The 26,842-nt window shown below is 38.5% G+C and overlaps 1 protein-coding gene across 1 annotated transcript; it reads left to right on the top strand.

The window, feature by feature from the left end:
• The first annotated feature begins 365 nt into the window (after nt 1-365).
• Nucleotides 366-26,679, top strand: tube1 (tubulin, epsilon 1). The gene is made up of 12 exons (XM_032584536.1): nt 366-508; nt 646-719; nt 3,126-3,178; nt 3,255-3,312; nt 7,648-7,763; nt 9,969-10,090; nt 12,229-12,416; nt 12,518-12,690; nt 13,317-13,457; nt 20,139-20,279; nt 24,588-24,762; nt 25,467-26,679. Exons 1-12 carry the CDS (start codon nt 484-486, stop codon nt 25,623-25,625), a joined length of 1,425 nt encoding a protein of 474 aa, XP_032440427.1. The 5' UTR covers nt 366-483; the 3' UTR covers nt 25,626-26,679.
• Nucleotides 26,680-26,842: the final 163 nt, after the last annotated feature.

Here is a 26,842-nt window from a genome sequence, read left to right as displayed (position 1 = left end):
TAATTACTGCCCAGCAATAAATTGTCCAGTTTATTTCCAATTTTGACAGATTTCAGAGATGGAGAAATTGTCTAAACTTCTTTTTAAAAGACAGAAATAATTTGTCTGTCTGTCTACCACTTGATTTGTGTAATACGTAACTCGGGCTGTGAAAAAGCTAATAGTTTAGAAAGTACATTTCGTGAACCATTGCTATGAAACGCCTGTAACTTTAAGATTTCAATTTATGTACATTATAAGTGAATAACAAAAACAACTTCCACCATTTCATATAACGGGATATCGGCTTACAGACTTACGTTTTCTACGTACGGCTGCACCGCCCATGTTGTTACTATGGCAATTACGTCATCAATACCGGACCAAACACAGTGAAGGCGCGACTTAACACAGCCTTCAAAAGTCCTGTGTACACCGCTGCTTTCTCGGTACTGAAGCATTAACCAGTATAGCTGGTGCTGCTGTCTCTGGTTCGCTGCTGTTATGACTCAGTCAATTGTTGTTCAAGGTAAGCTGAACTCCCGAAAAACTGTGGTTTGGTTTGGTTTTCTGGGAAATTGCTTTAAATGATTTCTTATATGTCGCCAATTTAATACATAACCTCGGAAGAACGGCTGCTAGCTAAACTGAAATGTTCTCTTCCAGTCGGGCAGTGTGGAAACCAGGTCGGTTGCAGATTCTGGGATCTGGCTCTGCGCGAGCACGCACACGTCAACAAGGTAGGCGCGCACGTACGACCACGTTCAACTGCGCTTTCAGATTTACTTAAAAGCATCAGTATAATACACATAAGCTTCTTACCTGATCTGTTTCTTGCAAGTTATTATACAAAAATATTCCTTTTACATCAAAAGTACCATAAATAAAACCATATTCTTGTTGGATTTGTATTCTTGAATATGTGTTGAATACAAGCATTAAATACATGGGAATATTCAACTATCACACCACTCCTTCAGGAAAAAGCCATTCACCCAAAAGCAACAAGAAAAGGCAGAATACAGTTATGAAATATGCTCAGGGACAAAGCCCTTAGTGGTGTCACCTGTTGTAACAAAAAGTGTTGGGGCATAATGACAATGTGGGGTGGCAGCATCACGTTGTAGGAGTGTTTTGCTGCAGGAAAGACTGGTTAACTTCACAAAATAGATGGCATCATAAAGAGAGAACAATGTGAAAATATTAACGCAACATCTAAAGACCTAAGCCAGGAAGTTCAATGTCAGATCTTCCAAATGGATAGTGACCATAAGCATACAGCCAAATTAGCTAGAGTTACTAGCGGTACACCGATTTGTTGTTAAGGAGATCAATTAATCTTATTTTGATATGAGACACTGTTCCACTTAACATTGAATCAAGAATAACACAGAATGTGTTCTGTCATCATTTTATTTAAGAGTCAAAGAAAAGAATGACGGTTAAGACTTTTGGCAAATCCAAGAGAAAAGAAAGAAGTAGATTTATCGCTCTTTAATAGCCACCAGTTATGTACTATGGGACTTCCATCAGCTTATAACAAAAGAGACAGTCTTTTCACATGCACCTGTGACCTTGCACAGAGCAGTTCAGTAAGTTCAAAACAAAAACAACTTCTCAGAAGTCTTCTGTTATCAGCTTCCGTTTGCCCAGTGAATAAACCAAAGTTTTGTCACCACTATGTCCAAATAGGATTTCTGGCAGTTCATTCCTGTTCCTAGGCCTGAGGGAACAGATGTTCCTCTCAAGGTCTGTCTGGTTTGGAGTCGTATGGTTTTACCCTTTATCTGGAGTGTAGAATCAAGAAATTATTTCAATAGAACCTTTAACAACATGAAGTAGGCTAAAAGATTTTAAAAAGTAACACATTAGTCCATGATTTAAAGAAATTTATGAACAGATGAGAGACAGTCATTGACACCTATCAGTGTGGAAAGGGTTACAGTAACTTCCAAGGTGTTGGGTCTTCAGTGAACTACAGAGAGCCATTATCCACTAAAGGTGAAAACATGGAAGAGTGGTGAACCTTCCCAGGAGTGACTGGTCAACCAAAATTACTCTGAGTGTATCAGCGTCTCATCCAAGAGGCCAAAAGAGACTGTGACTATCTGAATAACTATGAAGTCCAGATTTAAATGTCCAACATTGGTAGTCTCTGCCAGCAGGGCCAATAATGGTCTCAGTCAGAGGATGGCGCCAGATATTCACCAGATCATCAACAGAAGAATATGAACACATTTAATAAGAACTGTAGTGAGGAGGGATCTGCTGTTTTCCATTGTGAATCATTTATGGCTCTCGTTTTGGAAATGGCTTATAATAAAGGGTTCTATGTTATTGTTTGGACTCATTATTGGCTCCTATTAAAGCTAAAATGGTTGTCCTTTGTAACTTTGGTGTCCTGCATGTTTTGGATGCTTCACTGCTTGTATGCACCTACATCCAGGGAATATGTGGAGACAAACTGAAAAGATGAATAAATCTTAAATTTGGTTATGTTAATGCAAAGACTCCTAAACACTAGCAACACTGGGAGCGCAGTCAGATGCAGTTATACTCTTGCATGAACATGCTGGCTCCGAAAGGCTTGGATGGTAAAATGTGACTCGTTTTACTAACACATGAAGAATGAGGAATCGTATGTTTTTTTTAAATGGATGGCCTTATTGACTTAAAATTTTCTGAATGTAAGCACTATAAACAATTTCAATTAATGTCTTTATTTTCTCCTTATCAATGGATTGTTTTCACTACATGCAGAGATTTAGCCATATTCATTTTCAGCAACACTTCCTCTTCTCCCCAGAGAATGTGATTATTGCTCTAGATCAAACAATAATTAAATATAAATTTTGGTTTTAACCTTCTCTACGATGCCGCTTAAAGTATCTGAAGTAAAGGAAATTGCAGTGAACTGTTTTCACGTTATTCTGTTAGGTAAAAATGCCTTGCATCATTAATAATTCATCCTTCATACCTTTCAGTTACAGTAACACTGTACCAGGAAACAAAACTGCTGCACCTTAATGAAGTATGCAGATCAGTGCAGCAACCTAAAAATCTATCTAACTTTTTTCAAAGAGAATCCTAGAAGTTGTTTGGCCCTAAAGCTCGTCCTAACATCTTGTGTTTTCCTCCTTCCTCAGAGAGGATTGTACGACGAGGCCCTCAGCAGCTTCTTCCGTAATGTGGTTCCAAGGTAATTGCACCTTAATTCACAGAAAGGTGGAGACGGAATAGCTGTAGCTATTTTGATGTTTGACACATGTTTCCAGGAAAAGTGATGGTGGAGCCTGTTATGTTGGAGGGAGGATCCAACACCTGAAGGCTAGAGTAAGTCCTGCCCCACCCGGGTAACAACGATGTTCCTAAAATGGCACACACAAAAAAAGAAATTCCAAACAGCGTTTTACAAGATTTAAGTATTATGAAATGTTTTTCAATTAATTAAATTACTATAAGAAGTGGCCCCAACATGCTCAACAAAAAGTGGAAGACAGATTAGAGAAAAGGAGGCGTTTATAAATGATTCCAGTGAGTTTGTTACCTGGTGACAAACTCACCTGTGTAAAAGGACAGAACAGAATAGAAATGGCCTTTTTGTACATAAGTGGGAAATTTCAGGTCCAACAGCAGCAAAGTGGCAGGAAAGTTAAAGCATGTAGATTTACACAAAATAAAAGTATAAAAACAAAAACTTGTTGTAGAGTATGGAAAAAAATACCATTATTAAAAATAGCTTACTCCATCCAATTGAAAGAAATGTTCAGCTGAGAGGTTGAGTTAATAGAGTGTACAAAAAAGCACAATATTTATACGGATGTTTTTGTATGAAAGGTTTCTAGGTAGATTTCTTCATCCCAAGCCATCGAGGAACAGATGTCACACTGGGGTATCCAGTCAGTCAAAGGATACATTATTCATAGGCAACCAGCTACAACACAAAACAGGTCCATGAAGATCGATTGAATGTATAGGTAACACTACAACCACATTCACCTAAAAATAAACTGCACACAACCATACACTGAAACACTGCTTTCAGTGTTTCAAGCACTGCGAGGCAAACTGAGGCACATTGATATGTGATGGGAGAAAGCTGGAATCAAACCCACAACTTTACAATTGCAAGACTACTGTACATCTGTCTGAAGCATTTCACACTAAACAGTGCGAAAACTTTAGCAAATTATGACAAATCAATAAGTGCTAGATTTTTTTAAACAAAAATGTGGTAGCATGTTTTGCAGCCCTTTTGAAGTTCAATAACCAGTTAAATACATTGTTAAGTACTGTCCCATGATTTAAAACAAATTACCATCAAGCACCATTTAACAAGCGCCATCTGGTACTCTAAAAGTGTCAAAACAAGTGTGGGCTGAGTGTGTAATGCTGTAATTATTCTTTTATTTGTACTGTAGAAGAAGTTGTTCAGGCCTGGCAGCTTTTCCAGAGAGACCGCTGGTGAGAGGCTAGAAATAATGGACCAATGGCTCTAGACTTTATTCAGTTATTTTGCATAAGGGGATGGCAAATTTAATTGAAAGAAACATTTCATTTAATTTATGATTTTGTGCCATTTTCATACATTTTTAAGTTTTATACATAAGCCATTTACCTCACATATGGTCTGTAGGGCAAGTGGGGAACAAAACTAACTTTTTATTAGTTTTCTCAGTGCTGTCGTATGAAACCCATTATCTCCCTACTTTAGGTTTCCTGTAAGTTATAGTAGAACTTTTGCTGATGCACTGAAAACAATCAACCAACTCCAGCTTTTTCTTTTGCAAGAACACATGTATCAAAAGAAAACACCTCTTTATGTAACTTAGATGATCTTGGAGATATATTTGTGTGTTATTTTTAATAGCTTGAGAGTTCTCAAGGATAGAAAAAGTTTGTCTGCTTTAGGAAGACTGTGACAAAACCTTTACTCTCTTACACATGTAGTCCTCTAGCTGTTCTGACGGCTCTTTGAAGAAAATTCCATAATGAAGTACAACAACATTTAATGTCCTTTTTCAATAAATTATTTTTTTATTGAACAGAATCAACTTATCATTACCTAGCACATTAATTTGAGTCATTATTATAATAACACAACCAAGTCATTTAGTTGTTACTGTACCAGATGTTCCTGTCAAGCAGGGTCTTTTTTAACTTTCATCTTCTAACGATAGCAGTATGCCTCAATCTATCACATGTTGTCATTTTCTGCTGTTTATATTAATCGTGTCACTCATGGAGCTCAACTATTGGGGGTTTTGCTGCCATTAGGACCATAATAAGCTGTATGCTTTTTTGGTTAGCATATCTTATACAATGTATACTTAGAAGCTTATAATTCTATGTATGCATTGAATCTTTAATACTTGTTTGGTATTGGTGCTCACTGGACAGCTAGCCATGTGTAACTTCAGATCCATCTTTTCAGAACAGAAATGAGTTATGTCTCATCTCTCAATATCTTGGAAGAGACTCATCAGTCAGTTCAAATGAATGAAAAGCAAATATGTAATGTTTCAAGAAGATCTTCCCTGTTCTTGTTTCATTACAGATGTAGTTAGTTGGAGTTGTTTCCTCCTTTGTATCCAGTTGCTTTTGGCCACAGACCACAGGCTCCAAGTTGGGTTCAAACCCTCACTACAGCTCCAGACTTGCAAGGTTCTGATCTTTGAGCTAGTTTTATCTTTCATTGCAAAGTGCACCTATCACCATTGAATTATTGTTCCATTTTTAGAATAAGTTACTCATGGAAAGTGTCTTGATCTCATTCTTTGCAGTGTTCTTTGGTAGAATTGCAATTTAGCCTACTCCTTTTGGTGAAAGGGAACTCCACTCATGGGTTGTACCCTGATGTTTCACTGCAGTCATGGCACTGCACTCATGGTGTCTTTATTCTTCTCTTGACAGATGATTTTCTATAAATGTCTCCTACAGTCAGACCATTCAGAGAAAATCCCTTATTGTTTTGTCCATTCTGTTAATTTCTTGTGAATTTTGACCCGTCCTTCATGTTTTTGTTAGGCGGAAGGCTGCTTTGTCTTCTTTTCAATGAACTGTTGCAATTATTCCTAATTACCTAACAATGTTGGCACGCTTATGTCACGCCATGTCAGCACCCACTGTACTGGGCATGTTTTAAAAGAAAAATATATTATTCTAACTGTTTACACTATTTATAGTTAGGATAATAAAATTATTTATAGCTCGCAACTTCCGTATGCGGCTTTGCAGCATCGGCTGCAGATGTTAGAGGTGTTGTTTGTAGGATGGCTTCTCTTCTTCTGGCATTGCCTCCTGTTCAGCTTGCTGCACTTCTGATGACTTCAGCCACATGTTCATTTTTCCTTTGCAACATGGTTTTCACATGTGACTTTTATATGTAAAATTTATGGGATTTTCATGTAAGGTTGACCAAACAGCTGGAGAATAGGCCTGAAACCATAGATTGAATTAATCACGATAAATTGTTTTATTGAAATCGTCAACAAATTTACTAAGTGTCATTAAATGGAGCATGCAGACTCAGAAAAAGGCAATTTGCTAAAACAAAAATATCCTGAGAAGTGATTATGCCAAAATGGTTCAAAAATATCCAAGTACAATACAATATTTTTATTATTTAAAAATGTGTAAATTTTTTGTGTTTAATATGATTCTAAGGTTGTACATTACAGGCCTAAGTGGTTAAATGAAAAACGTACAGAATCTGCCTATTTTAATCTGATTAATCATCAGAATGACATATAAAATGTTGGTTAGTTGTAACCTCTATTTTTTTTGTCTTGCCCGGTTCTGAAAAGTTACATATAAAACAACCACCACATATTTCATTCTGGCTAAAGATATCACAAACAAGAACACTGTGGATTTTCAATTAATTTGGTTTCACATTTTTACATTTGGCTTTTTAAAACAGGAAGACATGGTTGTTTTATTTTTCAATTGTGTTTTGAAATGTAAAAACCAAGAAACTCTAAAGCCTACAGCCATTAAAATCTGACACTAAACCATTTTAGTTTACATTTTGTGAAGGAGGAAGTTACACTCGGGGTCTTCTTCAGAGGTTTTCTGTTTCCTCCAGTGGTTCTTGGTGTAGCGCCACCACAGGCGAGAGGAGGAACAGGTCTTTCAAAGGGTTTGGTTTATTTGAGACAATGCAGTGTGAAAGCAAACCACAGCAGCTGAAAACACAACATTGGAATCTTTTTCATCAATCAATTAATCAATCAAGTTTTTTTTGTATAGCATATTTTAGCAACGAGGCAGTTCAACATGCTTAACATTATAAAAATACAAAGTCATAGAACACAGTCAACAATTGAAGCATTACATTTTGTCAAGTGCCACTGATACATATCAGAATGTTTAAAAATGTTAATAATGTTTCAAAAGCAACTCTAAGCAGGTGATTTTTTTTTAGTCTAGATTTAAAGGAACTCAGTGTTTTGACTGTTTTGCAGTTTTCTGAAAGTTTGTTCCAGACTTGTGGTGTGTAGAAGCTGAATGCTGCTTCTCAATGTTTGGTTCTGGTTCTGGGGAGTCTACTGGACAATCAGTATCAGTTAAAACTTAGCTATGAGTTGCCTGCAGTGACTGAAGGAAAGTGCCCGTGTGTGATAGTATTAAGGCGTCCACATTCTCAGAGATTTGCCACATTCTCAGGCGGTCTTGATCGACATGGAGGAGGGCGTGGTCCACGGGATCCTGCAGGGCCCACTGAGGGAAGTGTTTGACAGCGCTCAGCTCCTCACGGACGTTTCGGGTTCAGGCAACAACTGGTGAGAGACAGACACGCCACAGGAGTTCTGTCAGGGTGGAGCAACTGTGGCGCACCATCATTCTTATCATGCTACAGCTATTTTACAACCACTCACACATTCTGTTACGACACACTGATTTCTCAAGGCGCTGTGCTCAGGGGTAGTTTGGCTGTTGTTGTTTTGGTTCAAGGAAGTGAAACATTTTGCTAAAACAGAATTTTATGTTACTTTTTGAAAGCACAACTACATTATAAGACCAAACTAATCTGTAATTTCATTTTACAAACCATCGTCTATATCCGTTTATCCTTGCAGGGTCGTGTAGGGGCTGATGTCTATCTTCAGGGTGAAAGGGTAGTATACCCTGGAGAGGTCGTCAGTCCATCACAAGGCAACACAGAAACACTTAAGACTGACAATACACACACGCACACACACTGTAAGTCTTTCTATCTTCATAGGGACTTTGCATTGAGTTCCATTGGTTTTTCATTCATTTCTACAGCCTACCCTGACTCCGATTTTTACCCTCAACATAGCCATTGCTAGTACACACATAGCCCTAAGTCTGACATGAACTCAATTCACACCTTAATCCTAAACCTGACCCCTAACCAAAAAAACAACCCTCTTCTGGGGCCTTTTGTCCCCATAAGGAGCAGTCAGTCCAAAAAAATATATAGTATTTGTTAACAAAATGGTCCTTACCCTGGATGAAATACAAGGCCACACACACATTCTGTTACTTGTAGTAAAAGACTAAAGGGATTCAATTATGGAACGTGTGAAAATGTCCTCTGCATGTGTTCTGCCGCGTGACAGTTACTGTTAAAAACAAAAGAAAAGATGCACTTGAACCAGAGCTGCTAGTGACTCACTGAGAAAAGAATTTGAGGCATATTAAAGGGGAGTTCCCACAAGACACCCAAAACCTCTTTAATGTCTTATTCTTCTAGAACAATTGGCCTGTTTAACCTGTAGCTGTACACTGGGAAGAAGCTCATCCTGTAATCTTAATCTCTGTATCTCGTGTCAAAGCGCAGGCTAATGTCTTGGCTGTCATTCATTCCGTTTCCAGGGGGCAGGCTCGAGAAATTCCGGTGAAAACAATTATGAAAAGTGTAACATTCAGTGTCACATAATCTCCTTAACACGGCAACAGTTTCACTGCCTTGGAAAAACAATTTACATTTCACATTTTGTCTGGTTTTTATTAGGAACGCACCTATCTGAAAATTTTGGCCAATACTAATGTCTGTTGTTAATTTTGCTGTTATGTCTGATAAGCAATATTTAATTGTTTCATGTATATTTCCCTGCCCACTGCTTACACTGCTTCTCAGCTCCTGTTAAATCCTCTGCAATTCTGTGCTGAATCATGAACTCTGTCACATGCCCAAACAAAACAAAATGTAAATTCAACAGTTTTTAGCTTCACATCATCTTCTAATGTTATTCCCTCATCCAAAACATACCTGGAGTGTTGCCTTGATTTTTTTCATGTTTGAGAAATACTTAAATCTCCATGGCAACTATTCAACTGTGCAAAACTCCTGGGTGGACCTACCCATGCCTTTGAGGGGCAACTCCTCCTCAGAACTGTTGCTTCCAATCTTATGAACTTCTGCCTCACAGAGCAGCCCAGCCCCTTAGCCTCCCCCACCCAACTCCTTCAGACTAGCCAGCAGCAATTAGCAAACATACGGTGGAAATGCACATCTACTGAGCTCATTATAGGAGCTACGTACTTCTCAGTGCAACGCTGGTAAAAATGTTGTTAAAGGGTCAAGAGAGGAGTGACGTTCTGATGACTTCCTGAAGGAGGAGTTTCAGAGGTTTTGAAGAGACAAATGCCCAATTTCAAGGTGTCAAATTAGGAAGTCTAATTTCTTTTGAGTCATATTTGATATGTACAGCAGTTTATAATAACTGAAGTTAACTTAGTTACTTGATAATGCTCTAAAATGGCACCATGTGCCTGGAAAACACATGATACTGCCCCTTTAAATACAAAAATGGCACATCTGAATTCATACTGAACTCAAACTACATACAGGTGTTTGTTAATTTGGTGACTTCTGGAGGTAATTGACAACTTTGGATTTTACTTCAAGGTGTCAGACATGTATTTGCAAAAAAAGTAAAGAATGTATTGTATTCCATTTACTATTTCTTATTAATCAATAACCATTGGTCCCATTGTATTAATCTTTATCCACTCAGGGCTGTTGGAAACCTGACGTACGGCTCGGCCTACAGGGATTCCATAGTGAACAAACTGAGAAAGGCAGCCGAACACTGTGACTGTCTCCAGTGCTTCTTCCTCATTCACTCAATGGGAGGAGGTAAGCCACACACACCCTCTGACCCCCTGTTGCACAAATGAGTTAATTTACTGTTCAGAGGATCTCCATGTGTTCCTACCTTCCCTGCATTACTTATCTTTTCTTGGCTGATGCCTGTTTGTAGTTTTCTTTGACCTCTGACCTATCTATTCCAATGTTTATTTTCATTTCTGCATCAAAACATTCAGATGAAACTTGATATTTACACACCTTGTATATCAAGACGGTGTTTCTTTTTGTCTTTTCACTTCAGTTAGGTAGCCAGCCAGTGTGACCGAAAACACAACGTGATACTGGTCAAATTTAGAGGAAACACAAGGCATAGATGAATTAAGCCGCTGCTTAAGGCTCAGACCTTCAGGGGCCCCATAAATGCTAACATTTTAACACAGACCAAAGATGTAGAATTTTAGCTTTTTTTTAAATTGAGAATGACAATGCTGTTAATTTTACATAATATCCAAATTTGGAAAAGAAATACATTTCAAATATGACCTTCTACAACCCATGTAGGTTTATGTCTCCTCCAGACTGCTTATGTTCCATGTCATATTCCCTCAGACCAACTAGTGACCCCAACTTACTACATTTTAAGCACAGGTCTGTACACAGAATCAGTGTCTTCCATTGCAACTTCTCCACCCAACATGTGCCGGACCAAAGAGCTGCCTGCATATCAGGGACATGGTGGTCAATCTGCATGTGGCTGTAACTGACTACAAGATGACTAGCAAGACTCTTGGAGAGATGGTGGCAACTGTGCTTTTAAGCATTCACAAATGAAAGAAATACTGTTTATCCTCTGTCTGGAGCTCCATGCAGGATCTTGCCTCATGGGAGGATCATGTGAAAGTTGCAGGCCAAATAAGCCCACAACCAGTTGTTAAGGATCTTTAAGTTTGAGGCAAGAACATCATTACACTGTATTGGAATAAATAGTCCCTGGTAAAAATGACATTTGTACAGACTTGTCCTTATTCATTGACCTTATAATTGCACAGAGGCAGTATTACTTTGAGTACTCACTTGATTAGCTGCTTGCTGCTGCTGATAGTTTTATTATCCTGGAGTTCTGCATGCAACGCTGTGGCTTATTTGCATCTTATTAAGTTATCTAGAGATTTAGAGACACGCTATAGATTTGAGGTGATTTAACTCTTTGTTTGCTTGAGAGATCTTTTGCTGTGGATAAGTGGTTGGTTACGGTCGTCTTCAGTGAAGACGAGCTGTGAGGTTCCTCAGGAGTCCTTCCTTGAACCTCTTCTATGTTCTCTGTCGACTACATACATTGTGTTAAATTTAATCAGTTTTCTGCATGTGTATGAAATGTCTCTATTAATATTAAGCTTAAACATCTTAATGATTCAGAGAAGATTTGGGAGAAATATCTGACATTTTTGTCATCAACTCCAAGAAACTGAAAGGATGTCATAGTGTTTCTGTAAAGAAAAGTGGGTCAGAATCCCAGAGACCTCTGCAAACCAGGTGAAAAATCTTCACAATGTAGTCTACAACAAAACCTTTAAAACAGTGACTTTTATGTATCGTTTCATATTATGATTACATTAAACTGAAACTGCTATAAAATTACAGATGGTTAACTTCTTTGTGAGCAAAACCAGCGGGAGATTGAATTGTTTTTTGCAATGTAATTAATAAGATGCATGCAATACTTTGTCAGAATACTTACATTCTATTGTAAAAGTTATTTTAGTAGTTTTGGTGCATTAGTGTCTCAGCTTTACAAATTCTTGGACAGTTTGGATCTGATTTCAGTCATAGTGCATTTCCTGCAGAAATCCTTATTTAGTGAATCCATCATTAAGTCACTTATAAACAACTGCAGAAAAACTGAGGACCAAATTTTTTGGCATTTTCTACTTCAATTTCCAAGTATTTCATATCAACTAAATAAAAGCTTCAGGGTTTGGACCTAGTCCTGTGTGTCTTCCTCTGATGAAGTAAGAACAGTGGCTTCACAAACAGTAAAAATATATCTAACCGAGATGGCACTCCAACCTGGATAGAAGTTTTTAGTCTTTGGAAACCTTTTTCTGTTCTCCAGTCACTGACTGAAGGATGTTCCCACAGTTTCCTTTGTGCCTGTAAACTGCAGTAACTTTGACTCTGACTTTAAGGTACAGGGTCCGGTCTGGGGACCAGAGTGCTCAGCCTGCTGGAGGAGGAGTTTCCTGATGTTTGTCGCATTGTCACTGCCATGTATCCATCAGCAGAAGATGATGTCATCACTTCTCCCTATAACAGTGTCCTTGCTATGAGAGAGCTGACAGAGCATGCAGATTGTGTCCTGCCTGTTGAAAACCAGGTTTCACTTTTCTTCTTTCAGAAACCCACAGGTTACATATTAAACAAAACCCTGATTATTTTTTTTTCTTTTATGTTTTCCATCGCTTTTTTCTATTCCAGTCTCTGGTGGACATCGTGAACAAGATCAGTCTCATGTCTCATGATGCAAAACCTGGATGTGTGCTAAAGAAAGAAAGCACAGTCACCTCTGGACAGGGGGGGGTCAGTCCAACAGAGAGGCCATTTGATGCCATGAATAACATAGTAGCTAACCTGCTGCTCAACATCACCAGGTATGAAGCTGCATTTAATTAATGAACATTTGGGGTTTAATCAACTTCTAAGAATACAGTTTAATGTCCCATAGACATTTAGCATAAAACGGGTTATATACTGGAGATGTTATTTCTGATTTATGCTAAATGATTGTGGTTGACTTACTGAAACATCCTTTCTTTTTACAATGGTGGTATCAAACCAACTTGTAAAGTATTCAAACTGAAACATGTTCATCTAAATTCTATTTAATCGACATTTGTTTTGCAACTAGTGATAAAAACATTTTCATATGACCCAAGATCAACTGTTATAGTTCGCAAATAAAAGTACGTTTTTGACACACTAAAAAGGAAACATAATATCTATTTATTCAAACTATGAACAAACTTGAGTTATCCAAAGTTAATGGAAACTGTCATGACTGATTTTTTTTTTTTCTGTGCAACTGCTTGTGCTTTTAATTTGAGCAGGAATGTCATTTACCTTAAACAAATTTGTTTGGATTGTTTCAATGAGATGAATGTTTATTATTCCTAACGTAATTTCCAGTGGAATTGGTGAAGGTTGGTTTATATTTCATATGTGAAAGTTGTTGAAATTGGGGGATTGGTGACTCACAATGGTTTCTTTTTGATTTCAGTTCTTCACGTTTTGAGGGTTCTCTCAACATGGATTTGAATGAGATCGCCATGAATCTGGTCCCCTTCCCTCGTTTACACTACCTAGTGCCCAGCCTCACGCCCCTGTACACACTGGCCGATGTCAACATTCCTACTAGAAGGTCTGCTTTCATACTGTCAGGGCAGATATTTTTACTTCCCACCCACTGAGCTCTGGGAGTTGAGCTCACATTACGTCCTCACTGATGGCATCCATAGTGTTTATCTAGAACATGAAAAGGTAGCAGCAAGCTCAGCAACAGATGCTTCCCTCCCGGCGTTATGAAAGATAACTACAGTTAGAGTTAATATTACAATAGACAATGGCTTGCAAAATCTTCACAACCCAAGAGGGCTGGATGCAAACGAAAGCCAAAGTTCAGGTTTTATTTGTGAAAAAACAAAAAAAAACCTTTAGAACTATATATTTCAAATTACGTACTACTTTGTTTGATGTGTCTGGTGAGTCCAACCAAGACTATTGGCTGCCTGAACGAAAGGTTTTCATTTTAATAACGATGTCGGACAAAGTGGAAGATAGAGCTGCAGAGGAGTTACGTTTTAAACAGAAGGTACAAAAATTAAAAGCTTGAAAGCAGGTGAGTTGCAAGGCTTTTGTCTTTTACATACCCTTGCATTTTAAATTATCTTGTAAAATGACTTTGTTTAGTAAACTGAAAAGATTTCCAGCTCCACTCTAAATTTGATTTAATGGTTTCAGCATATATAAATTAAAATTTTTAAAATTGTTTAACATTTATATGTAAGATTTCAAGGAGCTGGCAAGTTTACTTTGTAAAAGTTCAAAGAACAATATTCATAGTTAAATTGTTTTGTTACCATAGCAACAATCTGATGCTGTGAGTTTAATCTTTGAGTTTGAGTTAGGTTTGCCCACAAATACAATTTAGTAAACTGCAATTATAACTTATTGCTTTTTAGGTTGGCCAATGAAACTACTCCCCTTCTCCCAGATTTCACTAAATCTAACACAGAAGCTGCTAGAGTTGCTGATGTTTTTAGCAGCAAGAGGGGCCCCAAAGTCAGATTCTGCTCCAGGCCTCATACAGCCATGGACCGGCCCTGCACGATGAGTTAAAGCCGCTGCACTGCGCAGAGATGCGCAACAAACGAGAGATTTAATTTAATGCTGCTAATGTGGCTTTAGTAGCTCTTCCATTTCGTGTCTGTTGAGTTTTTAACAAGGGGACACAAAAACTAATTTGGTTGGTCCAGTTTATGGGACGAGTTTCTGAGATCTCCGCGAAGCCGCGCACATTAACTCTAAGTGGACAAAGCATTTGATATGGTTTGATGCTTCGTGTAACCTGAAAAATAATAATAAAATAATATAAAACCAGCGTGATGCGTGACTACGAAGAGAGCGCGAAAGTTCCTCACCGGGCTGAACCTGAATGATGAGGTTAGCCTGGTTCGTTAACCACTAACGCACCGACCAACCGGGAACACAGACATAAACTTTATCAGCGCAGACAGAGCCGGGCGCTGGGCAGCGTGCTGGGATGGAAACGCCAAACATAATCCTTTGTTCACAAATATAAATCATTCTCATCGCTCCCTCAAAGCACCTCTGAAAGCGCGACTACAAGTTATTCCTGTGGTTCAACGTAGAGCTGCGCAACCAGAGCTAACACGATGGGTTTTAAACTCTTACCTTGATCAGAAACTCTGGAAAGAATCATAATTCCTCACAGGGGGTTGATGTAAATATCCATACAGGTCAGCCTGTGTCCAGCTTGAGTAAAAAGAGGCGCGCGATCTGTGCTGAGGCAAACTTCAGACATCCAACTGCTGCAGCGCGCGAGGCAACGCGCAGAAGCGCCAGCGGTGTGATTGGTCCGGCTTCAAATGCATAAACTACAAACATATCTTTTAGGAATAAATCTGTTCCGCCAATGAAACGCTCAGCGCAACAGAGACGCTTGCAATCCGGCTTTAAAAAAAAAAAGAAAGCGATTTTTTTCCCATCCATCCATTCTCTTTCTCTTATCCGGGGTTGGATTGGGGGGGTAGCAGCTTCAGAAGGGAGGCCCAGACCTCCCTCTCCCCAGCCACTTGTTCCAGCTCCTCCGGGGGAATCCCAAGCCGTTCGCAGGCCAGCCGAGAGACATAGTCCCTCCAGAGTGTCCTGGGTCTTCCCCGGGGCCTCCTCCCGGTGGGACGTGCCGGAACACCTCACCAGGGAGGCAGGAGGCATCCTGATCAGATGCCCCTGGCTCCTTTCCATGTGAAGGAGCAGCGGCTCTACTCTGAGTCCCTCCCGGATGACTGAGCTTCTCACCCTGTCTCTAAGGGAGAGCCCAGAAACCCTACGGAGAAATCCCGTAGAGTGTCCCAATTTTTTTATTTTTTTTTATTTTCTTGAAAACATAAACAAGAAAGGCTTAGCCTGGCAGTGAGGCTCGTACAGCATGGCGGGCGCCAGGCCTATAATATACTGGGGAAACCCTGTGTATCAAATATGACTTAAAAGAGATTTACTTCCTAATTTGATTCTCTGTCTCTTTAAAACATCCTGCTCTTTCTGAAACTCCGCCTTCAGGAAGTCATTACAACATAGCTAGGGTTGTTAACCCTTTAACAACATTTTTACTGGTGTTGCTCTGAGAACTAGCTCCTATAATGAGCTCAGCAGACAGTTCTAAGTTCTAACAAGTGTTTGCTAATTTCTGCTGACTAGTCTGAAGGTGCTGAGTGGGGGAATCGCGGGGTCGGTCTGCTTTGTGAGGCAGAAGCTTGGTAACATGGAATCTGCAGCTTTGCAGAGGAGCTTCATCTCAGAGGTGGAGCTAGGTGTTTTGCACAGTTGCGTGGTTGCTATGGAGATTAAAGGATTTCTGAAACATGCTTGAAAGAATCAAGGCAACTGTACAAAAGACTGTTAATTATTTGTTTTCAGCCCTCTAGTTTAGGTTTTCTTCATCAAAGTATTTTAGATGTAGTATTTTATTTCAGCCACTAGGTGGCTTCACGTTCATATTTGTTACATCTTGCTTATGGATCTGAGTATTGAGTGGTGCGGCTCTCAAGGCCAACTTCGTTTAGTACCTCTTTCTATTGTGTGCGTCCATTGAATGTAAGTAATACTGTTGTTGATTTAGTTCGGTTTCGTAAATGTCTAAGAGCTGTATTTGTACTTTGTCCCGTTGAATATTATGGTCGTTTGGTGTGGTTTACTTGTATTGTTGAGAGCTAGAAGTTAGCCGTTTAGCATTAAGCTATTAAGCTCGGTTAATTAGTTGCAGCTGTTATTGGGGCCTGCCATGCAAAGCAATGGCAGGAACCTATTACTATTGTCGGAGAGAAGCGTCTCTTTAATCTTCTTCTTTATTTTTCTTCCGTCACCGTTAATGCGGCTCATACCGCTTGGTGCACACCTACAAATGAGGTATCAAAATGTGCAGAAAATTCACGCCATTGGAGCTATTACTTTTGGTGGGATTTGGGCTTAACGTGGCGACATAATTCGCAAAAAACTACGAAAAAAACCCCATTATAAGTCAATGGGCAAAATCCTAGAAATACCCTATTTTTGAGGATTTGCTGTGTCGTCACAAATTCACCTAGAAATGCCATTCAAATTTCATTTTGTAGATACGTCTGTGATCTCTTCGAAAGTGAAGACGGCTCGTCGATACCAGTTACGGTTTGTCCACAATTTGCCTCTAAGCGACCCAAAGTTTCTCATTTTTCCGAAAATTACAGTGCTTCTCTCTCTGATTAGAGTGAGAGATGAAGACAACTTTTTCAGCCCAAATCATTTTTGAAATCGCCATCACGGCCACAAATATCGCACGATTAGTATCAAAATCGGTCCTCACATTGATACGCCTGTCTGCTCCGGTAAAATGTTTTCGAAATTTATCTAGACCGTACGGTTTTCTGTCACGGTGCTTCAGAGCAAAGTCATGCGACAGGATTTTCTGAGGCTGTCTGAGGCTTTCTCCCATGTATTTGAATAGAATTTCAGATCTGGGCACAACATTTCTGTCTCTCATCGCTGTAAATGCTCTGAGTGAGGTACAGATATGAATCTCGGGACTATCGCAGAAGACACATAGGCCTCTGATACGCTCCAAACGCTTTTCGAATATGTATTACGGTTCCCGGACAGGAAGGATTTGTTTCCAATGCTTTTTTTCAGTAAAACGTGTTTGCTCAAACACACAATTGTGTGTTTGAGAGCTCAGAGCTCAGAGCTCACACCTGCTGAGACCATTATTTACCATAGCAACGGAACTCAAGAGGCTATTGGCTGCTGATTAGCACTACAGATACGCATCATTGTAGTTCTATCTATAGTGGACCGCTCAGTTGAAACAGATCAGGACTGAACTGGCCTTTAGAACTATTTGCTGCTATGGGCTGTATATAACTGATTTAACTCAGGAACTGTTACACATGGGATTAGTTTGGAACTTTAAAATTAAGCATAATAATAATTTCAAAATAAAAGCCTTGAATATTTTTACATCAGGTAATTGCTGTTTTTGGCTTTATTTGACTTTTTCATCCAAGGCACTGTTACACATGGTATTAGTTTGGCCCTTTGAAATGAAGCTTAACAAAAATTTCAAAATAAAAGCTTTGAATATTTTTACATCATGTAATTGCTCTTTTTGGCTTTATTTGACTTTTTCATCCAAAGCACAGTTACACATGGGATTTGTTCAGAACTTTAAAATGGAGCATAATAATAATTTCAAAATAAAGGCCTTGAATATTTTTACATCAGGTAATTGCGCTTTTTGGCTTTATGTGACTTTTTCATCCAAAGCACTGTTACACAATGGAATAGTTTGGCCCTCTGAAATGAAGCATACTGAAAATTTCAAAATAAAAGCCTTGAATATTTTTACATCATGTAATTGCTCTTTTTGGCCGTATATGACTGTTTCATCCAAAGCACTGTTACACATGGGATTAGTTCGGAACTTTCAAATGGAGCATAATAATAATTTCAAAATAAAAGCCTTGCATATTTTTACATCAGGTAATTGCTCTTTTTGGCTTTATTTGACTTTTTCATCCAAAGCACTGTTACACATGGTATTAGTTTGGCCCTTTGAAATGAAGCATACTGAAAATTTCAAAATAAAAGCCTTGAATATTTTTACATGACGTAATTGCTCTTTTTGGCTTTATTTGACTTTTTCATCCAAAGCACTCTTACACGTGGTATTAGTTCAGAACTTTAAAATTAAGCATACTGAAAATTTCAAAATAAAAGCCTTGAATATTTTACATGACGTAATTGCTCTTTTTGGCCGTATATGACTTTTTCATCCAAAGCAATGTTACACATGGGATTAGTTCGGAACTTTAAAATGGAGCATAATAATAATTTCAAAATAAAAGCCTTGAATATTTTTACATCAGGTAATTGCGCTTTTTGGCTTTATGTGACTTTTTTATCCAAAGCACTGTTACACATGGGATTAGTTTGGAACTTTAAAATTAAGCATACTGAAAATTTCAAAATAAAAGCCTTGAATATTTTACATGACGTAATTGCTCTTTTTGGCCGTATATGACTTTTTCATCCAAAGCAATGTTACACATGGGATTAGTTCGGAACTTTAAAATGGAGCATAATAATAATTTCAAAATAAAAGCCCTGAATATTTTTACATGACGTAATTGCTCTTTTTGGCTTTATTTGACTTTTTCATCCAAAGCAATGTTACACATGGTATTAGTTCAGAACTTTAAAATGAAGCATAATGAAAATTTCAAAATAAAAGCCTTGAATATTTTTACATCATGTAATTGCTGTTTTTGGCTTTGTATGACTTTTTCATCCAAAGCACTGTTACACATGGGCTTAGTTTGGCCCTTTGAAATGAAGCATACTGAAAATTTCAAAATAAAAGCCTTGACAACATTTTAAATCGTACTGAATGGTGCACGTCCGCCTCGCTTAACGTTCTTGCGGTTCTCCGCGTGCCATTGATTACGTTGCGGCGTTCTTAAGCGTCGACGTCGATTTGTGGCGTGACGACGCCGGGCCCGAACCCCACGGGCGCGCCTTGGCAGGCCCCGGCTAAATTTCTTCCGAAATTTTCTAGTTTGTGTTACCATTTCCAATTGAAATGCCTTATTTCTCTTGTATGTTTTATCGTGTGACACTATTATTAGCAGGGCTTATTATTATAATTTATGTATAATTATTTATTTACATTCTCATAGTCAGACATTAACCAGTTATTAGTCTATAGTAATCCTTAAACACATTTATTCATTTGTGGACATTTGGTTTATTGGTGAAAGGATTTACATTCAAATTCTCATAATTTGTATTTGTTTCTCTTTATAGGAAACCACACACACACACACACACATACGTGCCCTTATATGTATGGCTGAACCTCAAGAGCTAATTAAAAGCAAGTAAAGCTCAATTCTGGACTCGGACATTCTCTTCTTTCACTAACTCACCTGAACATATATATCAGCTGTTCTAACCCTGGAGTGATTGTTTATCCATAACCAAACCAGCTTCAGTCTTCATTACAGCAACATCCTGGTATGTTTTTAATGAAGGAATAACATGATGACATGATGTAAAGCTCAAAAAAGTATATTTTACATAATACTGCTCCTTTAATAAATAACGTTATAGAAAACCTTCCTAGTTTAACAAGACTTCACTCAGCGTCTCTTAAAGACATTTACAGTATCTAAAGAAAAGAGGCTTTAAAAATGAGTTTGTTGTTACATGGACTGACCTTTCCTAAAAACATTTACCAGATAATCTGTATATTTTCCCTCTTGTACTCCAGATTGGATCAGATGTTCAGCGACGCCTTCAGTAAGGAGCACCAGCTGATCCGGGCCGACCCGAAGCACAGCCTCTACTTGGCCTGTGCTCTGATGGTCCGAGGCAACGTGCAGGTGTCTGACCTCCGCAGGAACATCGAGAGGTCAGAATATCAGACCTCACTCCTCCCTTCCCCCTCCATTTCCTCACCAAAACAGGCCAGGAGTTTCTTCACCCACCCTTAGAAACTCCACCATGACCTTAACCCTCATGTGTTCCTATAATACCCCCATTCAGCAGTGGCAGCACCAACTCATGACTGCCTCCCTTCTGCTGCCCTGAGCTCGTTTTCCTGACAAATCGAAGCACAGACTGGTGTCAGAGCACATATCTGTGTGTGAAGTTTCTATTAAAAAAAGAGTTGAGAGGGAAGGGAGAGGTCAGGTGTTGGCATACAAGAAGGTTCCTGCTTGGAATCTCAGCAGGGGTCTGTCTCTGGGATGTGTGTGTTCTCCTTGTTCCCATGCCAAGTATTTTTGGTCTAGTTTCTAGTGCAAATATCTTAGTACACCTGATATAGGAGCTTGTTTCAAGTCCATACGTCCTTCACTAGTTCCATTGACAGAATGTTTCTCTTATCAATGGAAATGTCTCTTCTTATAAGTGAAATAATCTCCTTATAGTACTCTTTTTTATATTAATATTAAGAAATTATTTAATTAAAACAGGCTCCTATTGCTGAAAAGATACTTGCAAGTTAGTTTTGTCTTATTTTGAGTCTACTGATATATTTGCACCAGAAACTAGACAAAAAATACTTTGTAAGATTTTGTGTTTTTGCAGTTTGCTCCCTCCGCTGTGCAATGATACACATACTGAGTTTGTCAGCAATGCTTAAAAAGCATTTGTTGACTTGTGTAGATGTGGGTGCAGAGAGTATTCTGCACTATAGCCCAGAGGTCAGCGACCTTTTCCATTCAAAGCGCCACTTTTATCTCCGCTGCTACAAAATAAAACTCTCCTAGCCTGGCAAAACAAAAACTATTTTTTAAATTTGTACTATGTAAAATATTTTATTTTGAAAGCCAACAAAATTAACTGAAATTGATTCTTATTTTAAAACAAACTGAATTCTCTTTTCCAAAAGGAAAAAGACTATTTTATTGCATGAGCATTTTCTGTTGAAGTAAATGAAGAGGGATATGGATCATAGTTTGAAGCTAGTTACTTTTAAAAGCCTGTTGTAGATTTTATATGTAGACTTTTTACATACAGAAATTCTCTGAAAGCAACTATTTCTTAGATTGATTAATAATTAACAGCCTATTATTGTTCAAGTGTCCCCAGCTGATACTAGCTGGTGAATTAATCAGGCTGTCTGCACTAGTACCAGTCCTACAATCACCTGCTTCATATCCCAGCTAATTCACCCTGAGGGCGGATCACCTAGTCTTCAGTGAAATTACCACAGAGCCCAGATCTTTATCTCCACCACCAGAGCAAGTATGAACAGGTGTGGTTTGTTTGGAAGGGTTAGTCTCTCTCTGCCTCTGCTTAGGTCTGCAGGATTGTTCCTGAATTAAATAATATTTAGTGAAACTAAATGGCTGAAGCTCGACCCAAACTTGAATGATTCCACACAGCAGCGACCAACCTGGCCTAGTTAAACCTCAAACCGATTTTTAAGAAGAGTGAACTGAAATTCCTCCATGAAGATCTGAGCGGCTGATTAAAGTTGAGGAGAAAGGACCAATTAAAGCTGCTGCTGACAGGTGGTTCTACCAGTTCCTCACTCTGGGCTGCTCTTGGTGTTTCTCCAAAATGGAAAAGCTGAGATTAAATAATGTCAGTGTGTGATCTGTTGTCTGTGTTTGCATACTGTTGTTTGAATAGTCTTTGAGATGCCAGATCACATTATGGGGTTCTGATCCAGATTCATTTGAACATATTAATAGAATAAATAGCTATAAAGTACACCGTTTGCAGCTTTCTGGTCTTTTATAAGCCTGACCTGCTGATTAGATTTATAGTTTTGGTCTGGAAAGTCGCTAAATAGTTGGCAACAGTAGAGTGATTACTGTTAACCATGCCTGTGCAGACCTGACGGGGTGGGTTGGTCTGTCAGTCAAACCTTTCTCATAACAGAGCAAAGAGGATTGTGTCTGATTTTTAGAACCTTTTTAGATAAGATCAGTGGATAAGCTCAGGTTCACATGTAGGCACTAGCCAATCACCAATCTGCTAAGATCAAGTAATTTGGGGCTGATTTGTGGGTGCAGCCCTAATAAAGTCTTTCCTCTTCAGCCTTCGCCCAAGTAAATTACAAGCTGTTGAAACTCAGACTCAGCTGTCCACACCTCATAAATATTCCACACACTCTTACATTGGTTTTGCTTCTCAAACTTAACAATGCATGTGCGCCTTCACTATCACACCTTTTCCTTCCACTCAGTTTTCAGGCTTGGAGACAGCACTGTCAGTACATGTTGCATTTAAAGTGCATTATTAATCCCAAAGGGAAGTTAAATCATGATCAATTTTTGGCTTACCACTCTGTGGGTAGAACTGCTGAGTCTTTCTACCTCGTGATTGTGTAGATCAAAACACAAATGTATTTTTGTATTGCTCCAAATTAATATTTTAAATTTTTGAAAAACTGAATTTTGGTTTTGGTAACTTTTTGCCAATATCAATGACATTAACTAATGACTATTATTACTCATTGTTGCAATATTCATAGGACTGTTTGGAGTGCAATAATTTTTAGCCAATATATTCCAAGTGTTATGAATTAGCTTTTTATTGCATGCTAACATAATATTTAACCGCTTTGACAGAGTCTCGCAACAGCAACTTTAGCCCACAAAAGGCTAAAGGTCACAGAGTGATGGAACTTATATCATCATTGCAATATGTACCAGAATTAGCACCATGGTAATTTTTTCTAAATAGTAATATTTACTTTTTGTCAGGAACAAGCCAGATTTGACTAGCAGGTACTGCAAGTCAACAACTGCATAAAAACTTCTACATCTACAGCATTTTAAATGTTGAAATTCTGGTGAAATTTACGTCCTTCACATTATCTTAAAACCTGTAAAAAGTTGTTACTCAATAACTTCATTAATAAAACATTTTTGGATATTGTCATGTGACTTTTAGATATGAATACACAACTATTAAACTCGGCAATTAGAGTTTAAATTAATTTCCAGTTTTTGATGAAAAGTGAATCTTCCTCAGTTTAATCACCCATGTGCTCACATGACAAAAAGCAGATCTTCTCATCTTCAAATGAGTCAAATCAAGTTTTTTAGATCCAAACTTCAACAGAAAACAAGATTGCTCCTCCACTGATAGGGATACTTATTGACCGCTGCATATCTGCAGAACTGTGACAACATTGTCTGTTGTTATGGAAACCATGTAGTCTGACCACGACTGTCATGTCAACACTTCCTTTCAGTCATAACTCAAAAATCTCACCTGTTATTCACACCTGTTATGTTACTCCACTGTGGTTGGCAGTCTGGAGAAGGTGAAGCTGACTTCTAGTTGTTCCTGCTGTCACGGCAACTGCTTTTCCAGTACACCACTACCACCACTACCACTACCACTACTGGCCTGGTTTGTCCAGAAACCTTTTTTCAAAGCTAAACCATCCAACCCCTGGTCTTCACTGGGTCAAGCTTCTCTTAACCTCTAAAGAAAAGGTATCTGTGAAGCCTGTTAGCAAGTTCATCCATCTGCTAACATGGTTCTATAGAACCTGTTTCGACTGGACAGGTTCTGTGTGTAGAACACAGAACCTGTCCAGATTCTGTGTTCACTACTAGTACTACTTACATTGCGACTCTTTTTCAATGCTACATTGCTAAAAGATTTTTTTCACTTCCAATACCGATAACCTGAGCTTTAGTATCAGCTGATAACAAGCCGATACTGAAAAATAGCTGAATTGACTTAAAATGTGTCTTTTTTTTAAAACACAGACATAAATGTACTGAATTACACATTTATGTGATAATTCTACACCAGTACAGCACACTGACATACTGCAACAGCTTCATCAGCTTGGTCAACATGTTGAAACAACATGAGTTTCTTCAATCAGTGCAAGTAGAATAATAACAGCCAATGGAAAATAAATAATAAAGAAACTGAAACTGACTAAAACAAATAAAATAATAAAGCATAGAATTAGACTGAATAGATCTGCCCTTACGGATCGGTCACATTGTCACAATACCTGATCTAGATTTTTTTCAATATCAGAAAAGATACAGATATCGGTTTGGTGCATTTCTAATTTCACTAATAGTAAAACTGTGAACAGTCTGTATTGTTGAATATTGATCTGTACATTCCAGGTATTTGTCTTTTTTTTAATTTGCTTTATTAACCGACTGCTTTAAGCGAACCATGTGAGCATCAGAGCTGCAGTGGTCATCTTCTGTGTGTCCGTCCTCAGGCTGAGACCATCGCTGCCCTTCGTGTCGTGGAATCAGGAGGGCTGGAAGACGGGCCTGTGCTCCGTCCCCCCTGTAGGACACACCCACTCCCTGCTGGCGCTGGCCAACAACACCTGTGTGAAGCCCACCTTCATTGAGCTGAGAGACCGCTTCACAAAGCTCTACAAGAAGAAGGTGATTATTGCATAAACCTTTATCTTTACAGCTGTCATAGAAATCAGTGTTACATTTATTTTAGGCTTTTATTCATTTATCAGTGAAATTCTGTCTAGATACAGTAGGTACAGTATGCAACTTTAATGTACAAGACATTTAAGGTTGATATGGTTTGTATCAAATCCACACTTCGTCCAACATAAACAAAGACTTTAAGACTGACAGCCCACATCTAGAAGCTATGTGTATTCTGGAGGGAATGTTTTCCAGTCAAGCAAAATAAAGACTGATCTGTTTGACTCCTCCAAGCTCACATCGTGTCACTGAAACCGAAGTGAAGCTTCAGACCTAGAAACATCCAACAAAGCAGAAAGATCTCGAACTCACCAATCGGTTTTCAGCTGTAATGTGCAGCTGATGAAGTCACGAGGTGACTCCAGTGTAGACACAGATAGTGTCTCCATGCAGATTGCACAATGAGCTTCAGCCACTTCTGCTTCTGAAGGTTTGATGTCCTTCAGTTGTGAGACACTTTTTTAAATTTTTTTTTTAATTTTCGTGGTTCCATTGAATTTATTTTCGTAATTCCAACTTGCACAATTTTAAGGTCAATGGAAATGCAGTTTGAGCCAAGCATGGCAGAGGCAGCATGGTGCTGCTCTTTTCCCCTAACATCCTTGTTTTGTTTTGTTTTGTTTTTTTGTCTCTCCCTGTGTGTGTAGGCTCACTTACACCACTATCTGCACATAGACGGCATGGAGCAGAGCGCCTTCTCTGAGGCGCTGTCCTCTCTCAGTGCACTGATTGAGGAGTATCATCATCTGGACGCCACAAAAGCCCGACTCATACCGGACGCACCCAGACTCTCCATCGCCAGATGAAGATCCACTCGGACATTTCACAAAATCCTTCCCAATAAAAACACACGCACCTTTTGTAATTTTAATATATTTAATTTATGATGTGAATAAAGTGAAATTTTCTGTTGGACTTAAAAAGAACATGTGAGGTTGAGTGTGACTTGGTCAGTACTGGCAGCGTTTTAAGGATCTGTGACTCCTATTAGCTAATCTGAACGGGTCCACAGCTGGATGTGAGGAAGGATCTCCTGATGTTCTGGTCTGAATGGATAGAAAATATCATTTTTAATTCTCTCTTTTTTTACTTTGGATTTTGCTTAAAACTACATTTCTGTGCTTCTGTTTCTTCATTTTAATATTTTGCTTGTTTTTGGGGGGGGGGGTTAAAATAAAATCAGAGATGTATTTTTCTATACCAAATTTTATATTTCAAATTCATGCAAAACCAGTTGTTTAGTATATTGTTTTTACTGTATAAAGAGAAAGCAAATATGTTAGGCCTACGTATTATTACAAAATTCCAAAGCGATAAAGCGTTCCCCTTCGATAAAGTTCATCTCTGTGGAAACTCAAGTCCAGCCTGATGCTTCACAGCTACTTCCCCATTCCTCAGTAGAAGTTACCAGGTTTTCATGTCTTCTAAAATCTCTCGATGAATGATTGCAGGTCATGTCAGTTATATCCATTATGAAGCAGTAGCTCTAATTTTACTTAGCCTGGGTAATGATGTCTCTGTTTGGTTTTCTCCTGTTCTGGATGCCATGTTTAATGTGGGGATTTTTCTGAACGAAGCTGCAGGGATTCACATCTTTTCTGTTACTGTAAAACTTTGTGAAGATTATGTTCAAAGCACTGTGAGCTGCTTCAAAAATAGTTTTAACTAATCTTTTTTTAAATACATTTTTTTCAGGCACATCAGCTGACAAAACCTTCACTCATATAAGGACATCTGAAACATTTATTTGGTTGAGCTTACAAATGCAAATGTCAAGATATTGCAAGATATTTTCTATACATGACATGCCCCAAAACATTTTTACTACAATTTCTTAAATAAGGAGCCTGATGAAAGGTTTAATGTCGCTCATATTGCTCATCTGAACTCCACCTGCCAGCTTATAAATCACCTGGAGACATTTTAATGCCTCTACATGTGACCGTTTCACCTGAAAAGAACAGAAACATTGTTTCAGTGAGTCATGGGTTATCAGGACCATTATTGTTCAAAAAATCCAAAT

This window comes from Xiphophorus hellerii, chromosome 15 (assembly GCF_003331165.1).
Source record: "Xiphophorus hellerii strain 12219 chromosome 15, Xiphophorus_hellerii-4.1, whole genome shotgun sequence".
Taxonomy (NCBI): domain Eukaryota; kingdom Metazoa; phylum Chordata; class Actinopteri; order Cyprinodontiformes; family Poeciliidae; genus Xiphophorus; species Xiphophorus hellerii.
This window is presented reverse-complemented; position numbering and strand designations above follow the sequence as displayed.